This window comes from Rhinoraja longicauda, chromosome 12 (assembly GCF_053455715.1).
Source record: "Rhinoraja longicauda isolate Sanriku21f chromosome 12, sRhiLon1.1, whole genome shotgun sequence".
Taxonomy (NCBI): Eukaryota; Metazoa; Chordata; class Chondrichthyes; order Rajiformes; family Arhynchobatidae; genus Rhinoraja; species Rhinoraja longicauda.
The window spans coordinates 6,614,308-6,636,376 of NC_135964.1; the positions used below are offsets into that span (position 1 = coordinate 6,614,308).

Consider the following 22,069-nt stretch of genomic DNA (forward strand, 5'->3'; position numbering starts at 1 on the left):
TGCCCTCATCAACCTTCTTGGTTACTTCTTCAAAAAAAACTCAAATTCGTGAGAGCCAATCTCCCACGCACAAAACCATATTAACTGTCCCTAATCAGCCTCTGTCTATCCACATGCATATACAGTACATCTCATCCCTCATTTGGAGAATCCTCGCCAGTAACCTTGCTAACACAGATGTTAAGCTCACTGGCCTATCGTTCCCAGGCTTTTCCTTGCAGCCTTTCTTAAATAGAGGCACAACACTGGCCCTCCTCCAGTCATCTGGCACCTCTCCTGTGTCTAACAATGATTCAACTATCTTAGCCAGGATGCCTGTAATTTTTTCTCTATGTTTCCACAGTCTCCTCAGATATATCTTATCAGGACTGGGACCTTCATATGACAATAGACAATAGACAATAGACAATAGGTGCAGGAGTAGGCCATTCAGCCCTTTGAGCCAGCACCGCCATTCAATGCGATCATGGCTGATCACTCTCAATCAGTACCCCGTTCCTGCCTTCTCCCCATACTCCCTCACTCCGCTATCCTTAAGAGCTCTATCCAGCTCTCTCTTGAAAGCATCCAATGAACTGGCCTCCACTGCCTTCTGAGGCAGAGAATTCCACACCTTCACCACCCTCTGACTGAAAATGTTCTTCGTCATCTCCGTTCTAAATGGCCTACCCCTTATTTTTAAACTGTGGCCCCTTGTTCTGGACTCCCCCAACATTGGGAACATGTTATCTGCCTCTAATGTGTCCAATCCCCTAATTATCTTATATGTTTCAATAAGACCCCCCCTCATCCTTCTAAATTCCAGTGTATACAAGCCCAATCGCTCCAGCCTTTCAACATACGACAGTCCCGCCATTCCGGGAATTAACCTAGTGAACCTACGGTGCACGCCCTCCATAGCAAGAATATCCTTCCTCAAATTTGGAGACCAAAACTGCACACAGTACTCCAGGTGCGGTCTCACCAGGGCCCGGTACAACTGTAGAAGGACCTCTTTGCTCCTATACTCAACTCCTCTTGTTACGAAGGCCAACATTCCATTGGCTTTCTTCACTGCCTGCTGTACCTGCATGCTTCCTTTCATTGACTGATGCACTAGGACACCCAGATCTCGTTGAACTCCCCGTCCTCCTAACTTGACACCATTCAGATAATAATCTGCCTTTCTATTCTTACTTCCAAAGTGAATAACCTCACACTTATCTACATTAAACTGCATCTGCCATGTATCCGCCCACTCACACAACCTGTCCAAGTCACCCTGCAGCCTTATTGCATCTTCCTCACAATTCACACTACCCCCCAACTTAGTATCATCTGCAAATTTGCTAATGGTACTTTTAATCCCTTCGTCTGAGTCATTAATGTATATCGTAAATAGCTGGGGTCCCAACACCGAACCTTGCGGTACCCCACTGGTCACTGCCTGCCATTCCGAAAGGGACCCATTTATCCCCACTCTTTGCTTTCTGTCTGTCAACCAATTTTCTATCCATGTCAGTACCCTACCCCCAATACCATGTGCCCTAATTTTGCCCACTAATCTCCTATGTGGGACCTTGTCGAAGGCTTTCTGAAAGTCGAGGTACACCACATCCACTGACTCTCCCTTGTCAATTTTCCTAGTTACATCCTCAAAAAATTCCAGTAGATTTGTCAAGCATGATTTCCCCTTCGTAAATCCATGCTGAATCGGAATGATCCCGTTACTGCTATCCAAATGCTCAGCAATTTCGTCTTTTATAATTGACTCCAGCATCTTCCCCACCACTGATGTCAGACTAACTGGTCTATAATTACCCGTTTTCTCTCTCCCTCCTTTCTTAAAAAGTGGGATAACATTTGCTATCCTCCAATCCACAGGAACTGATCCTGAATCTATAGAACATTGAAAAATGATCTCCAATGCTTCCACTATTTCTAGAGCCACCTCCTTAAGTACTCTGGGATGCAGACCATCAGGCCCTGGGGATTTATCAGCCTTCAGTCCCATCAGTCTACCCAAAACCATTTCCTGCCTAATGTGGATTTCCTTCAGTTCCTCCATCACCCTAGGTTCTCCGGCCCCTAGAACATTTGGGAGATTGTGTGTATCTTCCTCAGTGATGCCTTAAGATGTGCCAGCATCACCTCAATCATAATATGGACAGTCCTCAATACATTTCCAAATTCTGTCCCAAGTTCCCTTGTCTTTATGTCTTTCTCCAAGGTAAAAACAGATGAGAAATACTAATTGTCACCCTCGCTCGTGTCCTGTATCTCCTCGCATTAATGACGGCTTTGGTTTCTGAGAGGCCCTATTCTCTCTCCAGTTCACCTCATTCCCATAATGTAGATAGAAAATATCTTTGGATTCAACCTTGCTTCTTCCTCACACAGCAGACTATGTCAGTCTTACACTGTCTCCAAAATCTTTCAATCCTTTAACTTTTTTCCATTTATTATTATCAGATCTTTCAGTTTTTGAAACTCCCTTTCTAAACCACTTCACCTCTCCACGTTCCGTCCTCCTGTAAAATCTTCCTGAAAGCACAAATTTTACTCTAGCCAAATCTCCATCTTTAAACTCCTCTGCCTTGTTGTCTTTTTCCTCTTGTTAGTTTCCTACAAAATATTCACTTGTCTTGTAAATTATAAGGGCTCTCAAAATGCAAATTGTTGATATTTTTCATACATAACTCAACCAAAAATCAATGGACTCACCACATGAAGAATCTTGTTTTCAGTTTCATAGACTGTGCAGTCCTGCCAAGAAAAAAATAAACATATATGTTGTTATGAGATATTGATGACTGACTGGTTATATCCTAGACACAAAAAAACTAAAGTTATGATCAGATTTTTCTTCCAGATTTGTGAAACAAATCCATTTTATCATTGTATGAATTTGTACAACTTGAATTGCAAATACTATTATTTTTTTAATGTATAGATGATGAGAAATTATATTTTATTGTTTACTTCAGTATTTCTAATTCTTCAGTACATGCAAATCAGAAATAATATTTTAGACACAACATTGCTGATGATGAGGCAACTGCAGAAATCAGAAGACTTGACTTATCCAAAGGTCTAGTTTTGTCCAGAACATACAAGGGTAACATTCAATTGCAATTTCTGTTTGATTAACTCGAGAGTAATACTATAAGCATCTTTGTCCTGTCGTTATTGCTGGTTAATGTTAATTAGATTGAGAATGCATGCTGGAGCACATGACTCCCACCAAGTACATCAAAAGTTGTTAAAGACTGAATTACGCATATGTCTCACTGGAAATGATTGAGCAGTGTTGGCTTAATGCAGTGACTACTTTTGTGTTATAGCAGATCCCATTTGCATTCTCTTTTACTCTAGGCAAAGAGCGATTTTATTGAGGATGACACTTTAATATATTTCACTCTGTTTGCGCCTGCTTTCAGTGAGACTTAATTACATCTGGATGTGGTTAGAAGCCAGAGCAAAAATAATAACGGAAAATATTAAACAATGTATTTTGAATAACTCTACCAAAATTATTCATGATTAATTTACATAAACGCCACGCAATAAATGAAGTCCAAAAAAAGACAAGAAAATATAATAATTGGCTGTCAAGATGAAGGCAAACAAAAGTGGTGGGAGAATAACATGGGTGCTGGGGGTGGGGGTGAGGGGGTAGCAGAAATGGGGGCTTCAGTTCTTCGCACGCCACAAAGAGGCAGCATTGGTCCTCATGGCTTGGTTGCTCCCAAACCACACTGGGAACACACCAAAGTGCATAATTCAGAGATTCAGATTCAGGCACAAACCAACACCAGGGTGCAGTGAAATTCTTTGTTTGCATGAAGCTCAGAGGACACAGCACACCTGAAATCTTCCCAATGTTGGGGGAGTCCAGAACTAGGGACCACAGTTTAAGAATAAGGGGTAGGCCATTTAGAACGGAGATGAGGAAAAACTTTTTCACTCAGAGAGTTGTAAATCTGTGGAATTCTCTGCCTTAGAAGGCAGTGGAGGCCAATTCTCTGGATGCTTTCAAGAGAGAGCTAGATAGAGCTCTTAATGATAGCGGAGTCAGGGGGTATGGGGAGAAAGCAGGAACGGGGTACTGATTGTGAATGATCAGCCATGATCACATTGAATGGCGGTGCTGGCTCGAAGGGCCGAATAGCCTACTCCTGCACCTATTGTCTATTGTCTATAAAATGATAGATACAATAATAAATATAATGGCAAATGCAAAACAGCAGAATGGTACAAGGATTGTAGTGCAATCTAAAGTAGTGCAAGATACTAAAGAGCAGTATTGGAATAACTGATTGAATTTGCAATGCAAGGAAGTGCTTCCCGTGGTTTATAGATCGGCAAATACAAACAATTGCCCTTCCTGTAATGGGATGACCAGAACTACATTCAATACTCCAAATATGGCCGACCCAAAGGCCTATAAACCTGCTTCATGACTTCCCAACATGCTTCATCTACACCTCATGCTGTTGCCCACTGCACGTCCACATGTCTAATGTTGCACATTTGGCCAACTATTTTGTTGAATCACCCAAACAAGACAATACACACACAGAAGGACATCTCCTTCGTTCAATGGGAAAAGGTGATGCAAAGCAGGAGGCGGGTGTGTAGGCCAAGAGATCAGCCTCATGCCCTTATCTACATGAAGGAAATGGTGTTGAACATCTGCTCCTGGGGTTGGACCTAGCAGAGAGGATGAAAGAAGATGGGGTATTCAGACATGTACACTTCCTTGTGACACTGGTGGGCACCATTTAAGTCCACTGTCTCACATTCCATGCCCATTCTCCACACATCCCCAAAGTTCAAACCACTCACCTACACACTCGGAGAAAGTTACTGAGGCAAATTAACCTACCAATCTACACGTTTTTGGGGATGGATGGAACACCTGGAGGAAAGGTGCAGGAAGGAACTGCAGATGCCGGTTTAAACCGAAGATATAGACACAAAAAAGCTGGAGGAAGTCAGCGGGTCAGACCGCATCTCTGGAGAAAAGGAATAGGTGATGTTTCGGGTCGAGACTCATCGTCAGACTGAGAGTCAGGGGAGAAGGAAACGAGAGATATAGACCGTGATGTAGAACAAATGAATGAAAGATATGCAGAAAAGTAACACTGGTAAAGAAAACAGGCCATTGTTGGATGTGTGCTAGGTGAAAACAAGTACAGACAATGAGACTAGGTGACCGACATGGTCACAGGAAAAATGGGACATCTCCACGCAGACAGCACCCGAGATCAGGACTAAACCCAGATGTAAGGAAGCAGCTCGAACAATGTGCCACTGAGCCACTCTTAATTATTCTCCTCACATTTCTCTTCAACCTCATCTCCCCTGGCTTACAAAATGTAAATGGTTCAAGCAGCCCTTTGCTTCAAGTGCTCCTTCTCTTTTGAGAAACCTATAGACTGCCACTGCCCTGAACAGTCAAGGAACATTGTGCTCTGACACGTGATTTCACACTTGCAACCACCAGTTCAAGTCACAGTTTAGAGCACAGCACTGAGATGATATTTGTTTGTGATGAGATTGAGCTGGAGCACTCTGCAGCAGGGCACTGGGAAGATTAACAGCAAAGGTGTCGGCTGGCTGACAGGAGAGGCTTCAAGCTGGTTCTGTGACAGTGGGCTCAGATTAATACTTGACAAGTGCATGTTGAACCACAGACGATTGCAGCGCACAAAGCTATTTGCTATGATCACATCATGCAAATTGCAGAACACTGAATAATGATGTGGCTCAGATGATTTGTTCTGCGGTAGAAACCATCTTTCAAGTGTTCCTCTTGTAGAGATGGTCACTTAGAAATTAGACCCTTTTCTGTCTGCCTTTTCTGTCAATTGAACTTCAGGGATGTTTCTGGTCCTGTTTTGAAGTGCTCTGCATCCATTTCCTGATGAAGTCGCACTCACTGAAAATTTGGAAATTTGCCGTCCAAATTTCACCCGAATGTGTTGTACTTCGTGGTCCAGTACCTGTTGTACCTTTGTTATGACTCTGGACGGACCACAAGTACACGTGTTTAAAAGGTTATAATGCTGGAGCTTAAATCCAGGCTGTTTATTCCATGGCCACCTGGAACCAGAGTGGCCACCTAATCACCTCATTCTCTTATATAGACATTACTACACAGGCAAACAAAGTAGTCCTTGTGATACAACAAAGTAGTCCCTGCAATATCACAGCAGAATGCAGGTGTTACTTTGTATGATCCTGTTGTATTTTGCCACATGCTAATGTCATTAATGTGCATGACTGGGTTAAAATAACGAACAAGAGAAACTGGATCAAATATTTGTGCCTCAAGGCCTTTGCAAATAACGCACTACAAAATTACCCAGACCCTGCCTGCCCGGCTGAGTTCCTCCAGCAATATTTCTTTGCTCAAGACTCCAGGATCTGCAGCCCTTTGTGGCCATCTATGGCCTTCTGACTAGTGACGTGATACAGGCTGCATTTATAGTCCTGGCCTCACTCGTCTCGGCGAGGTGAGCTGCCATTCTTGTGATTGTACAGCCATTGCATGGTTGAGTCAGCAGTTTCAGTAGTCAGATCCAAGGACAGGAGTAAGCGACAATATTATTCCACCCTTGCAGTGCAAGGTTTTAAAGGGGAAGTTGCGAGGCGGGACACGAGCGTCAAGCAAAGCCAATGAAGTGGGACACGTGCCAAGCGAAGTTTTCCTTATTCCTCAAGCACCATTACAGCTCCCCAAACCCCCAACCAGTTCAACTCCTCCTGGAACTCCACTACCGACCACCACTCCTCCCCATTCCACGTTCCATGACCCCCCCCACCCCCGAGCCGAGGGTTCGCACCGCGTGTGGCTCACCACCAGGGAGCGCCACACCCATGAAATACCTGCTGCCGATGTGGTGGTAGAGCTCAAGGTTGGTGAACGCCTGTTGTATAGAGAGAAATGAGTAAATCCGATATTTTTAGTTTGGTTTAGTTTACAGATACAGCGCGGAAACAGGCCCTTTGGTCCACCGAGTCCTCACTGACCTCGCATATTAATATACTTTAGGGACAATTTTACATTTATACTAAGCCAATTAACCTACAAACCTGTACGTCTTTGGAATGTGGGAGGAAACCGAAGATCTCGGAGAAAACCCACGCAGGTCACGGGGAGAACGTACAAACTCCGTCCAGACAAGCACCTGTAGCCAGGATCGAACCCGGGTCTCTGCCGCTGTAAGTGCTACCAGCACGGTGGCGCAGTGGTAGAGTTGCTGCCTTACAGCGAATGCAGCGCCGGAGACTCAGGTTCGATCCTGACTACGGGTGCCGTCTGTACGGAGTTTGTACGTTCTCCCCGTGTGACCTGCGTGGGTTTTCTCTGAGATCTTCGGTTTCCTCCCACACTCCAAAGACGTACAGGTATGTAGGTTAATTAACTGGGTAAAAAATGTAAAAATTGTCCCTCGTGTGTGTAGGATAGTGTTAATGTGCGGGGATCGCTGGGCGGCGCGGACCTGGTGGGCTGAAGGGCCTGTTTCCGCGCTGTATCTCTAAAAAAAAACTAAAAAAAACTCTACCGCTGCGCCACCGTGCCATATAAAATGCATTTTACAAATGGCAGCCGTGGTGCGCGATGGGTATGGATATTTATGGTGTGGATGTGTTCATGTGGCAGGTCCAATTCAGCTGCTGATCAATGGTGATCCCTATGATGTTGAAGTTGGGGGACTTGGCGAGTGCGATCTCATTGAAAATCAAGGCACTTGTTTAGATTCAAGCTCAGTAGAGGTGGATATGCGTGAAACTGGTAAATGTCATGAATGTTATTTGCCATACCAGGCCATCTCTACTATAGGCAATGGCCATTTTCTTTTGTAATTGAATGTTGTGCAGTGAATGTCCCTACTTCCAACCCTATAATGGAAGGAAAGCCTTTGATGAAGCACCAAAGCTGGCTGAGTCACAGCTGCCGTCCTGAGCAACTCCTGTGGTGATCTACTGACTCATGTTATTTACTTTAATATACTTGATATATATTTTTTTCCCCTTAGTGTCCCTTAATTTTCAGAAGACACTGATGAAATTTGTTTCGATTTATTTCCTGATAATTTAGGTCCTTCCTACTTGATTATTACATTTATTGCTTCTCTTATTTTCTCTTATATACTTTGGTCAAACATTTATGAATAATTTATCAGGATTAATTTTGTCCATTGGCATGTAATTTTGAACGCTTTTATTTACATTAACACTCAGAATAAGCTCGACTTTCCTTAGTCTTTCTCACAATTCAGACTTCGCTGGTGATGTCTTAGTTTAGTTTAGAGATACAGCGCGGGAACAGGCCCTTCGGCCCACCGGGTCCGCGCCGCCCAGCGATCCCCGCACATTAACACTATCCTATACCTAGGGACAATTTTTACATTTACCGAGCCAATTAACCTACATACCTGTACGTCTTTGGAGTGTGGGAGGAAACCGAAGATATCGGAGAAAACCCACGCAGGTCACGGGGAGAACGTACAAACTCCGTACAGACAGAACCCGTAGTCAGGATCAAACCTGGGTCTCCGGCGCTGCATTCGCTGTAAGGCAGCAACTCTATCGCTGCGCCACCATGATGTTGTGATATTGCAGGGACTACTTTGTTGTATCACAAGGACTACTTTGTTTGCCTGTGTAGTAACGTGTATATAAGAGAATGAGGTGATTTAGTGGTCACTCTGGTTCCAGGTGGCCATGGAATAAACAGCCTGGATTTAAGCTCCAGCATTATCACCTTTTAAACACGTGTACTTGTGGTCCGTCCAGAGTCATAACAAAGGTACAACAGATACCGGACCACAAAGTACAACACATGACGCCCTAAGTTGTCCAACTCATTCAAGACCTGATTTCTGTTCTTTTCCATTACAAAGCTATACAAATACCACCAACTACAATAGATTTATAATGGCCGTTCCCGCATGTGAAGACACAGTGATCGAGATCACTTGATAGCTGCTACAGATTTTGGGCCCAGACTGCATTGAATATTGAATCCTCTTAATTACATCTAATTCTTCCTCATCTCACAATTCCTTCTGGTGAACAAGACCCAGGTAGTTTACATTTTACATTTTACATCTCCTCTTCGGATAGTTTTCCTATCTCCTTCTAGATCTCCAGCCATGCACAAAATGTGGGGGCGGCACAGTGGCACAGCGATAGAGTTGCTGCCTTACAGCGAATGCAGCGCCGGAGACTCAGGTTCGATCCTGACTACGGGTGCTGTCTGTGCGTAGTTTGTACGTTCTCCCCGTCACCTGCGAGGGTTTTCTCCGAGATCTTCGGTTTCCTCCCACACTCCAAAGACGTACAGGTTTGTAGGTTAATTGGCTGGGCAAATGTAAAAATTGTCCCTAGTGGGTGTAGGATAGTGTTAGTGTGCGGGGATCGCTGGGCGGCGCGGACCCGGTGGGCCGAAGGGCCTGTATCTGCGCTGTATCTCTAAATCTAAAAAAAATCTAAAAATCTAAATCTAGTATAGTGGTTGGCATGCACAAGGTAGTGGGTGAAGGGCCTCTATCTGTGCCATTTGACTCTGCCCTCAATGTTCTGAGCAGGAGGAAACTGAAGAAGACATATCATCAATTGATTGAATTCATCGTCACGAGCTCAGGTACTACACATTTGCACACAGTAAGAGGCAGTACAGAAACTGCAGATGATGTTTCTGGTCCTGGCCCGAAACATTGTCAGGTCTGAAGAAGGGTCTCAACCCAAAACATCACCCATTCCTTCTCTCCAGAGATGCTGCATGTCCCGCTGAATTATTCCAGCATTTTGTGTCTAATTCCAGATATTGTCACCTGGCCCACAGCTCACAATGGCCTTTATTGTCTATCTTCTTCTTCTTAAGCCCTTTGCTCCTCTAGGGAGCATAGGCCACGGACAAATGTCCTCCATCTCACTCGGTTGTTGGCGGTTCTTTCAAGATCTCCCCAGTTGAGCCCACTCCCAGACATTTCTGCCTGGACACCTCTTCTCCAGCTGTTCCTGGGGCCACCTCTTTTCCTTTTCCCTTGGGGGTTCCATTTCAGGGCTTGCCGGGTGATGTTTGTGGCAGGTTTTCTGAGGGTGTGTCCAATCCAACTCCATTTTCTCCTTCAAATTTGTAAGTCAATGGGATCCTGGCTTGTTCTTTTCCACAGGTCCACATTGCTTACTTTGTCTCTCCACCAGATGTTTAGTATTCTCCTGAGGCAGGTGTTAATGAATGTTTGCAGCCTGTTTGTTGTGTGTTTTGTTGTTTTCCATGTCTCTGATCCATACAGCATTACCTGTTTCACATTTGAGTTAAAGGTGCGTATTTTGGTGTTGATGTATTTTGAGCTCCAGATCTTCCTGAGCACGTTAAACACCACCCTAGCCTTATTGATTCTGCTGTTTAAGTCTGCATCTGCCCCTCCGGTGGTATCCACAACACTGCCTAGATATGTGAATGTTTCTACCTCCTCCAGGGCAGTGCTGTGCATGAGGATAGGGTTGCTGGTTTTGGAATGTCTTTGCTGTATTGGGTGCAAGACCAAGTTTTGTTGCAGCTTGTAAGAGTCTGTCCGTCTTCTCCTGCATTTGTATCTGTGTGTGTGAAAGGAGAGCTATGTCGTCTGCAAAGTCAAGGTCATCTAGCTGTTCCCACATTGTCCACTGAATCCCATTTCTTTTCCCTTCAGTTGTTTCCATCATGATCCAGTCAATTGCCAAGAGGAACAGGAATGGTGACAGTAGACATCCCTGCTCGACGCCCGTCTTGACTAAAGCTCTGGGAGAGTTGGCCTGCATGCATAACTTGTGTGAGGTTCCATCATACGAGTTCTTGATTAAGTCTATGATCTTGGTGGGAATTCCATAGTGGTCCATTAGGCACCATAGTGTTGTCCTGTCTAAGCTGTCAAACGCTTTCTCAAAGTCGATGAAGTTGATGTACAGGGACGTGTTCCATCCAATAGACTGTTCAATGGTGATGCGCAGTGTTGCTATGTGGTCTGTGATGAGCGATCCTTCCTGAATCCTGCTTGCTGGTCCCATAGCCCCTCGTCTACAGCTTCCTGAAGATGGATGAGGATGACCCGGTTGAGAATTTTACTGGGTACAGAAAGTAGGGTGATCCCTCGGTAGTTGTTACATGTTCTTAGGTCACCTTTTTATGGCAGTTTCACCATGTATCCGTCTGGCCATTCAGTGGATGTCTTTTCCTATTTATCGTCTTTACTTTTTTGCATATCTTTCATTCATTAGTTCTGTATCGCTCTATCTCACATCCACATCTCTCGTTTCCCTTTCTCTTGACTCTCAGTCTGAAGGGTCTAAACCCAAAACGTCACCTATTCCTTTTCTCCAGAGATGCTGTCTGACCCGCTAAGTTACTCCAGCTTTTTGTCTCTACCCAGGCTCCAGACAAATTGATCAGACTGGAAATGTATTGCTTTATATTGATTAGATACATAAATACATTTGATATGGTGAACGAGTCAGACAGGGAGGGAGCATGAGGACTATTTGCTTAAGGAATCTGAATCATCTTTATAACTATTCATTCACAGGTGTGGGCATCGCAGGGGTCCAACAGACGTGGGGGGATGATGGGGGCAAAATGAAACGAATTGAAATACCAACAAAACTGAAAAGGAGAACTTTATAGAAGACATATATGGCCAGAGAATACAGTGAAATTTTTAGATTTTTTTTTTAGATTTAGATTTAGTGATACAGCACAGAAACAGGCCCTTTGGCCCACCGGGTCTGCGCCACCCAGCAATCCCCGCACGCTAACACTATCCTACACCCACTAGGGACAATTTTCACATTTGCCCAGCCAATTAACCTACACACCTGTACGTCTTTGGAGTGTGGGAGGAAACCGAAGATCTCGGAGAAAACCCACGCAGGTCACTGGGAGAACATACAAACTCCGTACAGACGGCGCCCGTAGTCAGGATTGAACCCGAGTCTCCGGCGCTGCATTCGCTGTAAGGCAGCAACTCTACCGCTGTGCCACCATGCCGCACAAATAAATGGACCCGGATGGAAATAGATAGCAAAATAGTGAGCGTAATTGTTATTTAAAATAAATAAAATTATTTTTGCACAAATGGCTAATTTAGTTAAGTTAACTTTAGTTTAGTTTAGAGATACAGTTAATCTTGTCCAAAGATATGCATGTTTGTAGGTTAATTGGCGTCTGTAAATTGTCCCTGGTGTGCAGAATAGAATTAGTGTACAGGTGATCACTGATCGATGTTAACATGGTGTGCTGAAGGGCCTTTGGCACACCGTGCCCATGTCGACCAGTGATCACCTGTACACTAATTCTATTCTGTACACCAGAGATAATTTACAGATGCCAATTAACCTACAAACCTGCATGTCTTTTGAATGTGCGAAGAGAAAACGCACTCGGTCACAGGGAGAACGTACAAAAACGTACGTGGGTAAGACTGGAGGATTACATCTTAGAAGAAAAATTAGGTCGTAAACTTGTTGGAAAATAACATTTGAAAATGGATAGAGAAGCAGAAGAAGCTGGGAGTTCGTGTACATAATTCACCAGATCTGTTGCAACATAGATTAACAAGTAAGGCAAACTAAGCATGAAGTTTTACTTCCAAAGGAAAAGAGTGAATAAGAAAAAACATTAAACTCGCATTGAAAAGCCTCATTTGGCGAACTATGTTCTGCTCTGGCTGTCATTTGGTGCCAATGGGGAAGATTCATAAATTATAAGAAGAATTATAGATATGATCTATGAGGGAAGGTTGAAAATCCATGGGTTTTTTCCACTCTTAAAAAGCAAAGGATGAGAGATAACAGAACAGAGATCTCTAAAATTCTGAATGGTTTTAATAGTCTTATCATCACGGGGAAAGAAGAAAATCTTAGTCAATACAAGACACTGACAATATTGGGAATATAGAGAAAACTTGCTACCCAGAGATTGGTGAGAATATCAAATTAGCTAGCAGAGAGAGATTAAAGAAACAGATTTCTCAGACTCTGCAGAGTCTGAAGAAGCATTCTGACACAATGTCAATATCCATGTTCTCCAGAGATGCTACCTGACCTGCTGAGTTGCTTCAGCACTTTGTGTGTTTTTTGTAAACAGCGTCTGCAGTTCCTTGTTTCTAGTTAACAGGGGGAGTAGCTGAGTTGAACAGATGAAATTACTTCTCGTTCATCCTATTAAACTGATCACCTTGCACTCCTCTCTCCTAAACTTCATCTGTCACGTGTCAGTGCACTTTAAGTCCATATGCTGCACGAGCCAGTTTCTTTCTTCCTCGTTCCCCACTACATGTCTGCCGGGGCGGCACGGTGGCGCAGCGGTAGAGTTGCTGCCTTACAGCGAATGCAGCGCCGGAGACTCAGGTTCGATCCTGACTACGGCGGCCGTCCGTACGGAGTTTGTACGTTCTCCCCGTGACCTGCGTGGGTTTTCTCCGAGATCTTCGGTTTCCTCCCACACTCCAAAGATGTACACGTAGGTTAATTGACTGGGTAAATGTAAAAATTGTCCCTAGTGTGTGTAGGATAGTGTTAGTGTGCGGGGATCGCTGTGCGGCGCGGACCCGGTGGGCCTGTTTCCGCGCTGTATCTCTAAATCTAAATCTAAAAAATCTCAACTACGGGTGCTTTGATTTTGATGTTTTTTTGCTTTATTCTTAATTGTTAACTGTATGTTTGTGTTGTCATTTGTGAGCGGAGCACCAAGGCACATTCCTTGTATATGCAAACTTGGCCAATAAGCTTATTCATTCATTCATTCATTCATTCATTCGTCTGTACGGAGTTTGTATGTTTTCCCTGTGACCTGCGTGAGTTTTCTCCGAGATCTTCGGTTTCCTCCCACACTCCAAAGACGTAGATTAATTGGCTTTGGTATAAGTTTAAACTGTCCCTCTCCCTCCCCCGCCCCCCCACACACACACACCCTTTGTTCTCGACGGTTCCACCCCACTGATTCCCTCTTTGTCCTCGGCGGCCCGACTTCCTCACTGTGGCCTGTCTTCGGTCCAACCTCCTCTTCCCCTCACATGGTTCTCCTCTCCAGTCCTTCAGCCTTCGTGTCCCTGAGGGTCCCTCCCACAGCCGACTATGAAAGCGTGGGAGGTTGGACCCCTGGTGACACTCCAGGTGGGTTCCGTGTCCATCATCGCGGTGGCTTCCTGGACAGGCTGTGGCCTATCGGGGCCTCCGTGTGGTCTCCTGGTTCCACGGCCGTGAACCCCTACAAGGCTTCTGCCACAATGTGAGTCGTTTGGGTACTGCAATTTGGGTCATCCGCAAAGCTTGAATGTGTGTCCTAATCCAGCTCATTAACCATTTCACACAGTGCTTATCTTTGCATTTGTGATAGAAAGGTTATTAGTTTCGACAGGAAGCATGGAAATGGGCCCTTTGGCCCACCGAGTCCATGTTGACCGAAGATCACCCAGTACACTAGTTCCACCCTAGACACTAGGGACAATTTACAAAAGCTAAAGACCTGCACAACTTTGGAATGTGGGAGGAAATGGAGCACCCAAAGAAAACCCACATAGTCCCCGGGAGAACGCACAAACTCTGTGCAGACAGCACCCGTAGTCAGGATGGAATCTGGGCCTCTGGCGCTGTAAGGCAGCAAGTCCACTGCTGCGCCCCTTGTATTTTCTGTAATATTCAATGTGATTTGATCGTGAAATTTCAGATGATAAAAAATCTATTGTGTAGCCTGATAATGTGGAAGAAAGATACGAACGTCAGGAAGTTTCAGTTTAATTGGCTTACAGATCACTTTAACTGGGCAGCTGGACAACATAGTGACAAACTATGCAATTGGTGGATATATAAGACCATACACAATATGTGGTGTATGGCTGAAGACTCGAACAGGTCCACAGCACACGTCATCCCCATGGCCCTAAACTCATGTCTGGTACATCTTGTCAACAAGGTCTCCTGCATTTGACTCCTATTTATCGACCTCAACACTAAGAATCCCTTCCAAACTCATCTCTAAACTCTCGGATCTAGGAATCAGCTCCCCCCTCTGCCACTGGACCCTTGACTTTCTGACCCATAATCCACAATCAATGAGCGTAGGCGACAATACATCCTCCACAATAATTCTCAACACTTGAGCCCCGCAAGGATGCATTCTCAGTCCCTTATTAGACTCCCGAAACATCCAAGACTGAACAGCCAAATTCCTCTCTGATTCCATCTACGAGTTTGCAGATGACACCACTGTGGTGGGCAGATCACAAAAATGATGCGATGGAGAAGGGGAAGGAGATTGAGCGCCGGAGACCCGGGTCCAATCTCAACTACGGGTGCTTTGATTTTGATGTGTTTATGCTTTATTCTTAATTGTTAACTGCATGTTTGTGTTGTCATTTGTGAGCGGAGCACCAAGGCACATTCCTTGTATATGCAAACTTGGCCAATAAACTTATTCATTCATTCATTCATTCATTCATTCATTCATTCATTCGTCTGTACGGAGTTTGTATGTTTTCCCTGTGACCTGCGTGAGTTTTCTCCGAGATCTTCGGTTTCCTCCCACACTCCAAAGACGTAGATTAATTGGCTTTGGTATAAGTTTAAACTGTCCATCTCCCCCCCCCCCCCCCCCCCACACACACACCCTTTGTTCTCGACGGTTCCACCCCACTGATTCCCTCTTTGTCCTCGGTGGCCCGACTTCCTCACTGCGGCCTGTCCACAATAATTCTCAACACTTGAGCCCCGCAGGGATGCATTCTCAGTCCCTTATTGGACTCCCTATATATCCAAGACTGAACAGCCAAATTCCTCTCTGACTCCATCTACGAGTTTGCAGATGACACCACTGCGGCGGGCAGATCACAAACAGTGATACGATGGAGAAGGGGAAGGAAATTGAGAACTTAATAACGTGGTGTCATGATCTCCCCCTCGATGTCAGCAAGATGACTTTAGGAAGCGTGGTGGTGTACATGTTCCAATCATCAACAATGCTGCTGATGTGGAAATGCTTGAGAGCTTCAGGATCCTTGGCATTAAAATTACCAATGATCTGTCATAGTTACCACATTGATGCAGCAGCCAAGAAGACACACCCATGCCGCTCCTTCGATGTATCTCTTCTGTCTCAGAACCCACCAGATGCACTATCTACAGATGCACCACAGAAAGGGCGGCACGGTGGCGCAGCGGTAGAGTTGCTGCCTTACAGCGAATGCAGCGCCGGAGACTCAGGTTCGATCCTGACTATGGGCGCCGTCTGTACGGAGTTTGTACGTTCTCCCCGTGACCTGCGTGGGTTTTCTCTGAGATCTTCGGTTTCCTCCCACCCTCCAAAGACGTACAGGTAATTAGGTTAATTGGCTGGGCAAATGTAAAAAATTGTCCCTAGTGGGGTGTAGGATAGTGTTAGTGTGTGCGGCGATCGCTGGGCGGCGCGGACCCGGTGGGCCGAAGGGCCTGTTTCTGCGCTGTGTCTCTAAATCTAAAAACAAATCTAAAGCACACTGTCAGAATGAATCACAGTTTGGTTTTAGAACAGCTATGCCCAAGACCACAAGAGATTGTAGAGAATACTAGATGCAGCCCAGTCCATCACACAGGCCAGACTTCCCACCATTAACTCCATCTACACTTCTTCTCACTACTTCACGCTGCCTCGGGAAAGCAGCCAACATAATCAAAGACTTGCCCCATCTCTGTCATTCCTTCTTCTCTTTGTTCCAATCAAGCAGAAGGTACAGAAGCTTGAAAGCACACACCACCAGACTCAGGAACAGCTTCTTCCCTTCTGTTAACAGGCTTCTGAACAGTCCTTCCATAAGATAGGGTACTGTCTACTTTACCTCCACTCCAATGCAGTCATTGGACTTTGTCGAGGGAACTGATGTGCTACAATGCTGAGAGCTGTATTTTGCCCTCTGTATCTTCACCTTTGCTCTATCTATTGTACTTCAGTCTGACTTGATTGTATTTATGTATAGTATTATCTGATCTTTTTGGATAGCTGGGAAAACAAACTTTCCACTGTACCTCAGTATATGTGACAATATTAAACCTAAACCTAGAAATAAAAGGACCTTGGAGTGGATACCGACAAAACCCATGACTCATAGATAATTTGGTTAAGAAGGTGCATATTAATTTCTGGCTGAGGTGCAAATAAAAATATACAAATATCATATTTGAACTGTGGGGATAAATGTATACATGCGGACTGCAACGTATGAATAAGCATTTCTTCTGCCCAAGAATTCTATTTCAAAGATCATACAAAAGGTCGAAGATAGACAGAAAAAGTTGGAGTAACTCAGCGGGTCAGACAGCATCTCTGGAGAAAAGGAATAGGTGATGTTTCGGGCTGAGACCCTTGTTCAGTCGATCTTTGGTTGAAACCAGCATCTGCAGTTCCTTCCTACACACATCATTCAAAAGGTCCACTGGTTTCATGTCAACATCTGTATATTTAGAAAATTCTGAAGTGAACTTGTTTCTGTTGACCGAGTCTCGCTTCGAACTGGACAAGAAGTAGTGAGTCCAACTCCCCCAAACAATACAAGCTGTGATATCATGAGAGGTAGAGTCATAGAGGGAGATACATTTCCTCCCGGTGGATGCAACAAGGACTACAAACCATCATGGCGGCCAACAAAAGACTACAAAACCCATAGTCAGCAGGGCTGCCTGCCCTGCTGGCACTGATTGCTGCTGACACTGATTGCTGCTGACACTGATTGCTGCTGACACTGATTGCTGCTGACACTGATTGCTGCTGACACTGATTGCTGCTGACACTGATTGCTGCTGACACTGATTGCTGCTGACACTGATTGCTGCTGACACTGATTGCTGCTGACACTGATTGCTGCTGACACTGATTGCTGCTGACACTGATTGCTGCTGACACTGATTGCTGCTGACACTGATTGCTGCCCAGCTGAATCAGATGAGCTGATTGCCTCAGTGAGAGAGCTAAAAGGGAAGGGAAGCAGCGTATTTAAAAGGAGAGACAACGACTGGAGCAGACAGGGAGAGACAACGACTGGAGCAGACAGGGAGAGACAACGACTGGAGCAGACAGGGAGAGACAACGACTGGAGCAGACAGGGAGAGACAACGACTGGAGCAGACAGGGAGAGACAACGACTGGAGCAGAGAGGGAGAGACAACGACTGGAGCAGACAGGGAGAGACAACGACTGGAGCAGACAGGGAGAGAAGCAGTGTTTGAGTTATATATTGCAACAAGGCAGCAAGCTATAGTTTTGATTTAACTACCTGTTTTGGTTTGGTGTACCTGTCTGCAAACAATTAAGTTTACCTGTTTTTGGAATAGACTAAATATATGGAATTTAAATTTGAAAACAAGAACTTTTCTATCTTCTTTTCGGGCACCCACACCTCCCAACCTTCAAGAGAAAAGCTCCCGACCTTTCAAGACATCACAAAGCATAATTGCAGTACTGGGCCGATGTACAAACAATGAATTCCTATCAAAACTCATTATTATTGATGTAGTGAGAATGAGGTAAGTGTTGATGTGTTTAAACAGATTACTTCAGCTGATGCCTCTAAGGAATTGTCATGTAACTATTTCAACATGAAAAAAGCGTTATAGTGTTCTGTTAGCATTACTTCACACCTTTCAATTCATTAATTGATAACACATGATGTGAGATGAGACTTTTAACTGAAATAAGAAATGTTCCCAGATTAATCAGAGAGTTTAGTTCAGTGAGGGAAAAGATCAAGAAGCTGCCAGGTTTAATCTTAAAAAATATAGAGTTGCAGATGCTAGTAATGCACCAAATGACCCAAAATGCTGGAGTAACTCAACAATTCAGGCAGCATGTCTGGAGAACATGGATAGGTAATGCTTCCGATATCTTTACTCTCCGTAGAATTAATGAATTGTCGGAGACTGCAGTCGGCGAATTCCCACGCAGAACCCCAGATTTAGAAGAGGAAATTCAGCCAAGATGTCCAGCACCTACCCATTGTCCAGACAAGATGACAAACTGTTATTTGTCTACAACAGAGATGGACAAATTCTTGATTAGAACGGGGGTGAAGGGTTGTGGGGAGGAAAATGGGATTAGGAGGCAGAGATCAGCCGTGATTGAATGGCGGAATGGACTCGATGGGCCGAATGGCCTAATTCTACTCCTATAACTTGTGAACCTTGTGAAGTGAGTAGAGTCACATGGGCTTCAAGCAAAGATGGAATCTAAATTATCTCTAATACCCTGAAAGCCCAACAGTTTATCATCAATGGTCACAGAGTCATCCAGCATGGAAACAAGCCCAACTCATCCATGTTGATTAAGGTACTCCTTCTCAGTTAGTCCCATTTGCCCACCTCTCTCTAAACCTTCCCTGTCCATGTACCGGTCCAAACGCCTTTTAAATGTTGTTGTAGTACTTGCCTCAACTACCTCATCTGGCAGCTTGTTCCATATACCCACCACCCTGTGTGTGAAAGATAAGCAGGTACAATTTGTGTCATTCCATTTGCGGCAGTCATCATGTTTTAACCACAAATCAAACATTAGTCGCTGTTCTCCACTTATTTTTGTTTGGAAGACTTTGGGAAACAATAGTTTTGCAGCCTTTCAATGTGTCAGATTTCATCAATACATCTTATTATTCAGCATCTTTATTGTGAGGGGGAAGAATGGTAAATTAAGTAAGACTGATCAAATAATATATACTGTATGACTAGTATATTCACTAACGGGAAATATCATTTTAATCTTACTCGGGTCAATTTTAAATGCTTGAAGCATTCCAACAACACTGTCTCGAGCTTCCTCAAAGGTCAAGCTGAAATTATTTTCCATCTTGTCGTCTAAAGTCTTTATATATGCGGCTGTATATTCTTCAAATTCTCTATCACTGTCACTTCCACCCACACCTAAAGCAATTATTCCTGAGCAAAACAGACTGCTCAATGCAAATAGTAGTTTGCAACAACATTAAAACGCTGGAAACTAATCATTCAGTGCGACTGAAAAAATAGTTCACCAACTTTTCCTGAAGTTAATTTCTAAATTTATGATCCATCTTTCATGCATGCTACATGAATTGGGCCAAATTATGAATTTCCATGCTTTCTTTTATGTTGGATTTATCTCAGCCAAATTCAATTTGTTGTTTATATACTTGCTACTCACGATATGTTGTGGGCAGAATGGGACAATAAAAATAAACATCTCAAACACTTATAACAGATTGCAAACAACACTGCTGTCGCTAAAATAATATGTTCCGCTAATGCTGCCCACAAACTCGTAAATGAGTCACGTATCAAATATCCCCAAATGTGTTTTCAGGGATAATGGTGCTTCGACTAATTGCTGGATCAAATAGGGTAGGACTAGGTCAGTGGTTGTACCGAGTTAAGGATCTGAGACACATCTATCTATATACTAAAACTCTCATCTTGTTTGTTTGCCCGTCGCTCTGTTAGTTTGTACGTACCCAAAATACAGCCAACGCACCGATTTTAGGCCCACCCTACCCACTATTCTCCTGCGGTCTCGATTGATCAAGTTTTGTTACATTTTAAAAATAATTAACTGAATAAACCTTAATAAATGCCTCCCCCCCACCCCCCCCGCAGGGAGGACTGTCCGGGTGTGCTCCACGCCTGACCTTCCTCCTGTGGTACAGCGTGGCAGCAGAGGGTCAAACAAGATGGCTGTCGCCGCCGAGCTGCTGCTGCAGTAGAGTTTTCCACCTAATGGGTCCGCGGCTCGCTCTGGCCGAGGCGATGGCTGCCTGGGGCCGGGGTGAGTGGCTCCATCTCCCTTTTCCTCTCCCCCCTCGCCCGCGCACGGCCCCAGGGGACAATCCCCGGCTGGCAACGTGTCCACGGGCCATCAGTTGGGGGAGGGTTGCTGGGCCCGCTGGGGAGGTTTGCACCCAACGGGGGTTGCTGTGCCCGCAGGAGAGATTTGGACCCAACGGGTCCATGCCCGTCCAGTACAATTTAAAGAGCATAAAATTGAAAGTTAAAATGCAGGATTGATTAAACAATTTAAGAAATGGAAAAAAGCACTTTGCAGCCCAATATTCCAATATTCACGTTTTGGTGTGGTGGTTCTCCAATTAGTTTACTGCTCTTTCCCCTTTGTCTTGCAATTTTTTTTCTGCAACAAGTTATATTAGGTTATTATTAAAACTGCTTCCACCAGGCTTTCAGGCAGTACCTTATGGACCACAGCAACTAGCTTCTTTAAAAAATGCGTTTCTTCATGGTTTATTTGGCTAAATGCCTTAGATCTGAGCTTTCAGAAAAGGAGAATGTTGCCATTGCACACACTTTTCTTTCTCAAAACTATTCTTAGTTTTGAACACCTCCAGTAAACACCCGAAATTTTGTTGTTGTGGTCAGAACTAGCTTCTTCAGTATCAAGAGTCAAATGCCGAGTGCAAACAAGTGTATAAGAAAATAACTGCAGATGCTGGTACAAATCGATTTATTCACAAAATGCTGGAGTAACTCAGCAGGTCAGGCAGCATCTCGGGAGATGCTGCCTGACCTGCTGAGTTACTCCAGCATTTTGTGAATAAGCCGAGTGCAAACAAGACAGTTTGAAGTTTACTTGGTGGCTGTGGTATTCAATAGCGTGATGGTTGTTGGGAACCCGGAGGTCACTGTCTTCAGACTCCTTCTCCTTCTACCTGATGGTGGGAGTGAAATGAGAGCATAGCCAGGGTCCGTGAGTCCGTGAAGATGCTGGCTGCCATTTTCAGGCATTGTCCTCTAGATCCCTTTGATGGTGGGGAGGTCAGTACCCATGATGGTGTGTCCACCACTTTTTGCAATCCCCTCCATTCCTTGGCATTCGAGTTACTGAACCAGGGCATGAAGGGCCTCGGCTATGAGGAGAGACTGGGCAGACTGGGGTTGTTTTCCCTGGAGCAGAGAAGGCTGAGAGGGGACATGATCGAGGTGTACAAGATCATGAGGGGCATGGATAAGGTAGATGGCAGGGAACTTCTTCCACTGGTGGAAGGTTCAACAACGAGGGGACATAGATACAGGGTAAGAGGAGGGAGGTTTCGGG

General features: G+C 44.6%; 1 protein-coding gene across 14 annotated transcripts in view; it reads right to left on the minus strand.

The window, feature by feature from the left end:
* The window catches only part of cnksr2a (connector enhancer of kinase suppressor of Ras 2a), a 473,672-nt gene that overhangs the window by 282,169 nt on the left and 169,434 nt on the right, over positions 1–22,069 (minus strand). For all 14 annotated transcript variants that reach the window (XM_078408943.1, XM_078408946.1, XM_078408945.1 and 11 more), the window contains exon 5: positions 2,704–2,745. In XM_078408943.1, coding sequence (XP_078265069.1) covers positions 2,704–2,745 — 42 coding nt within the window. The remainder of the gene's footprint in view (positions 1–2,703; positions 2,746–22,069) is intronic.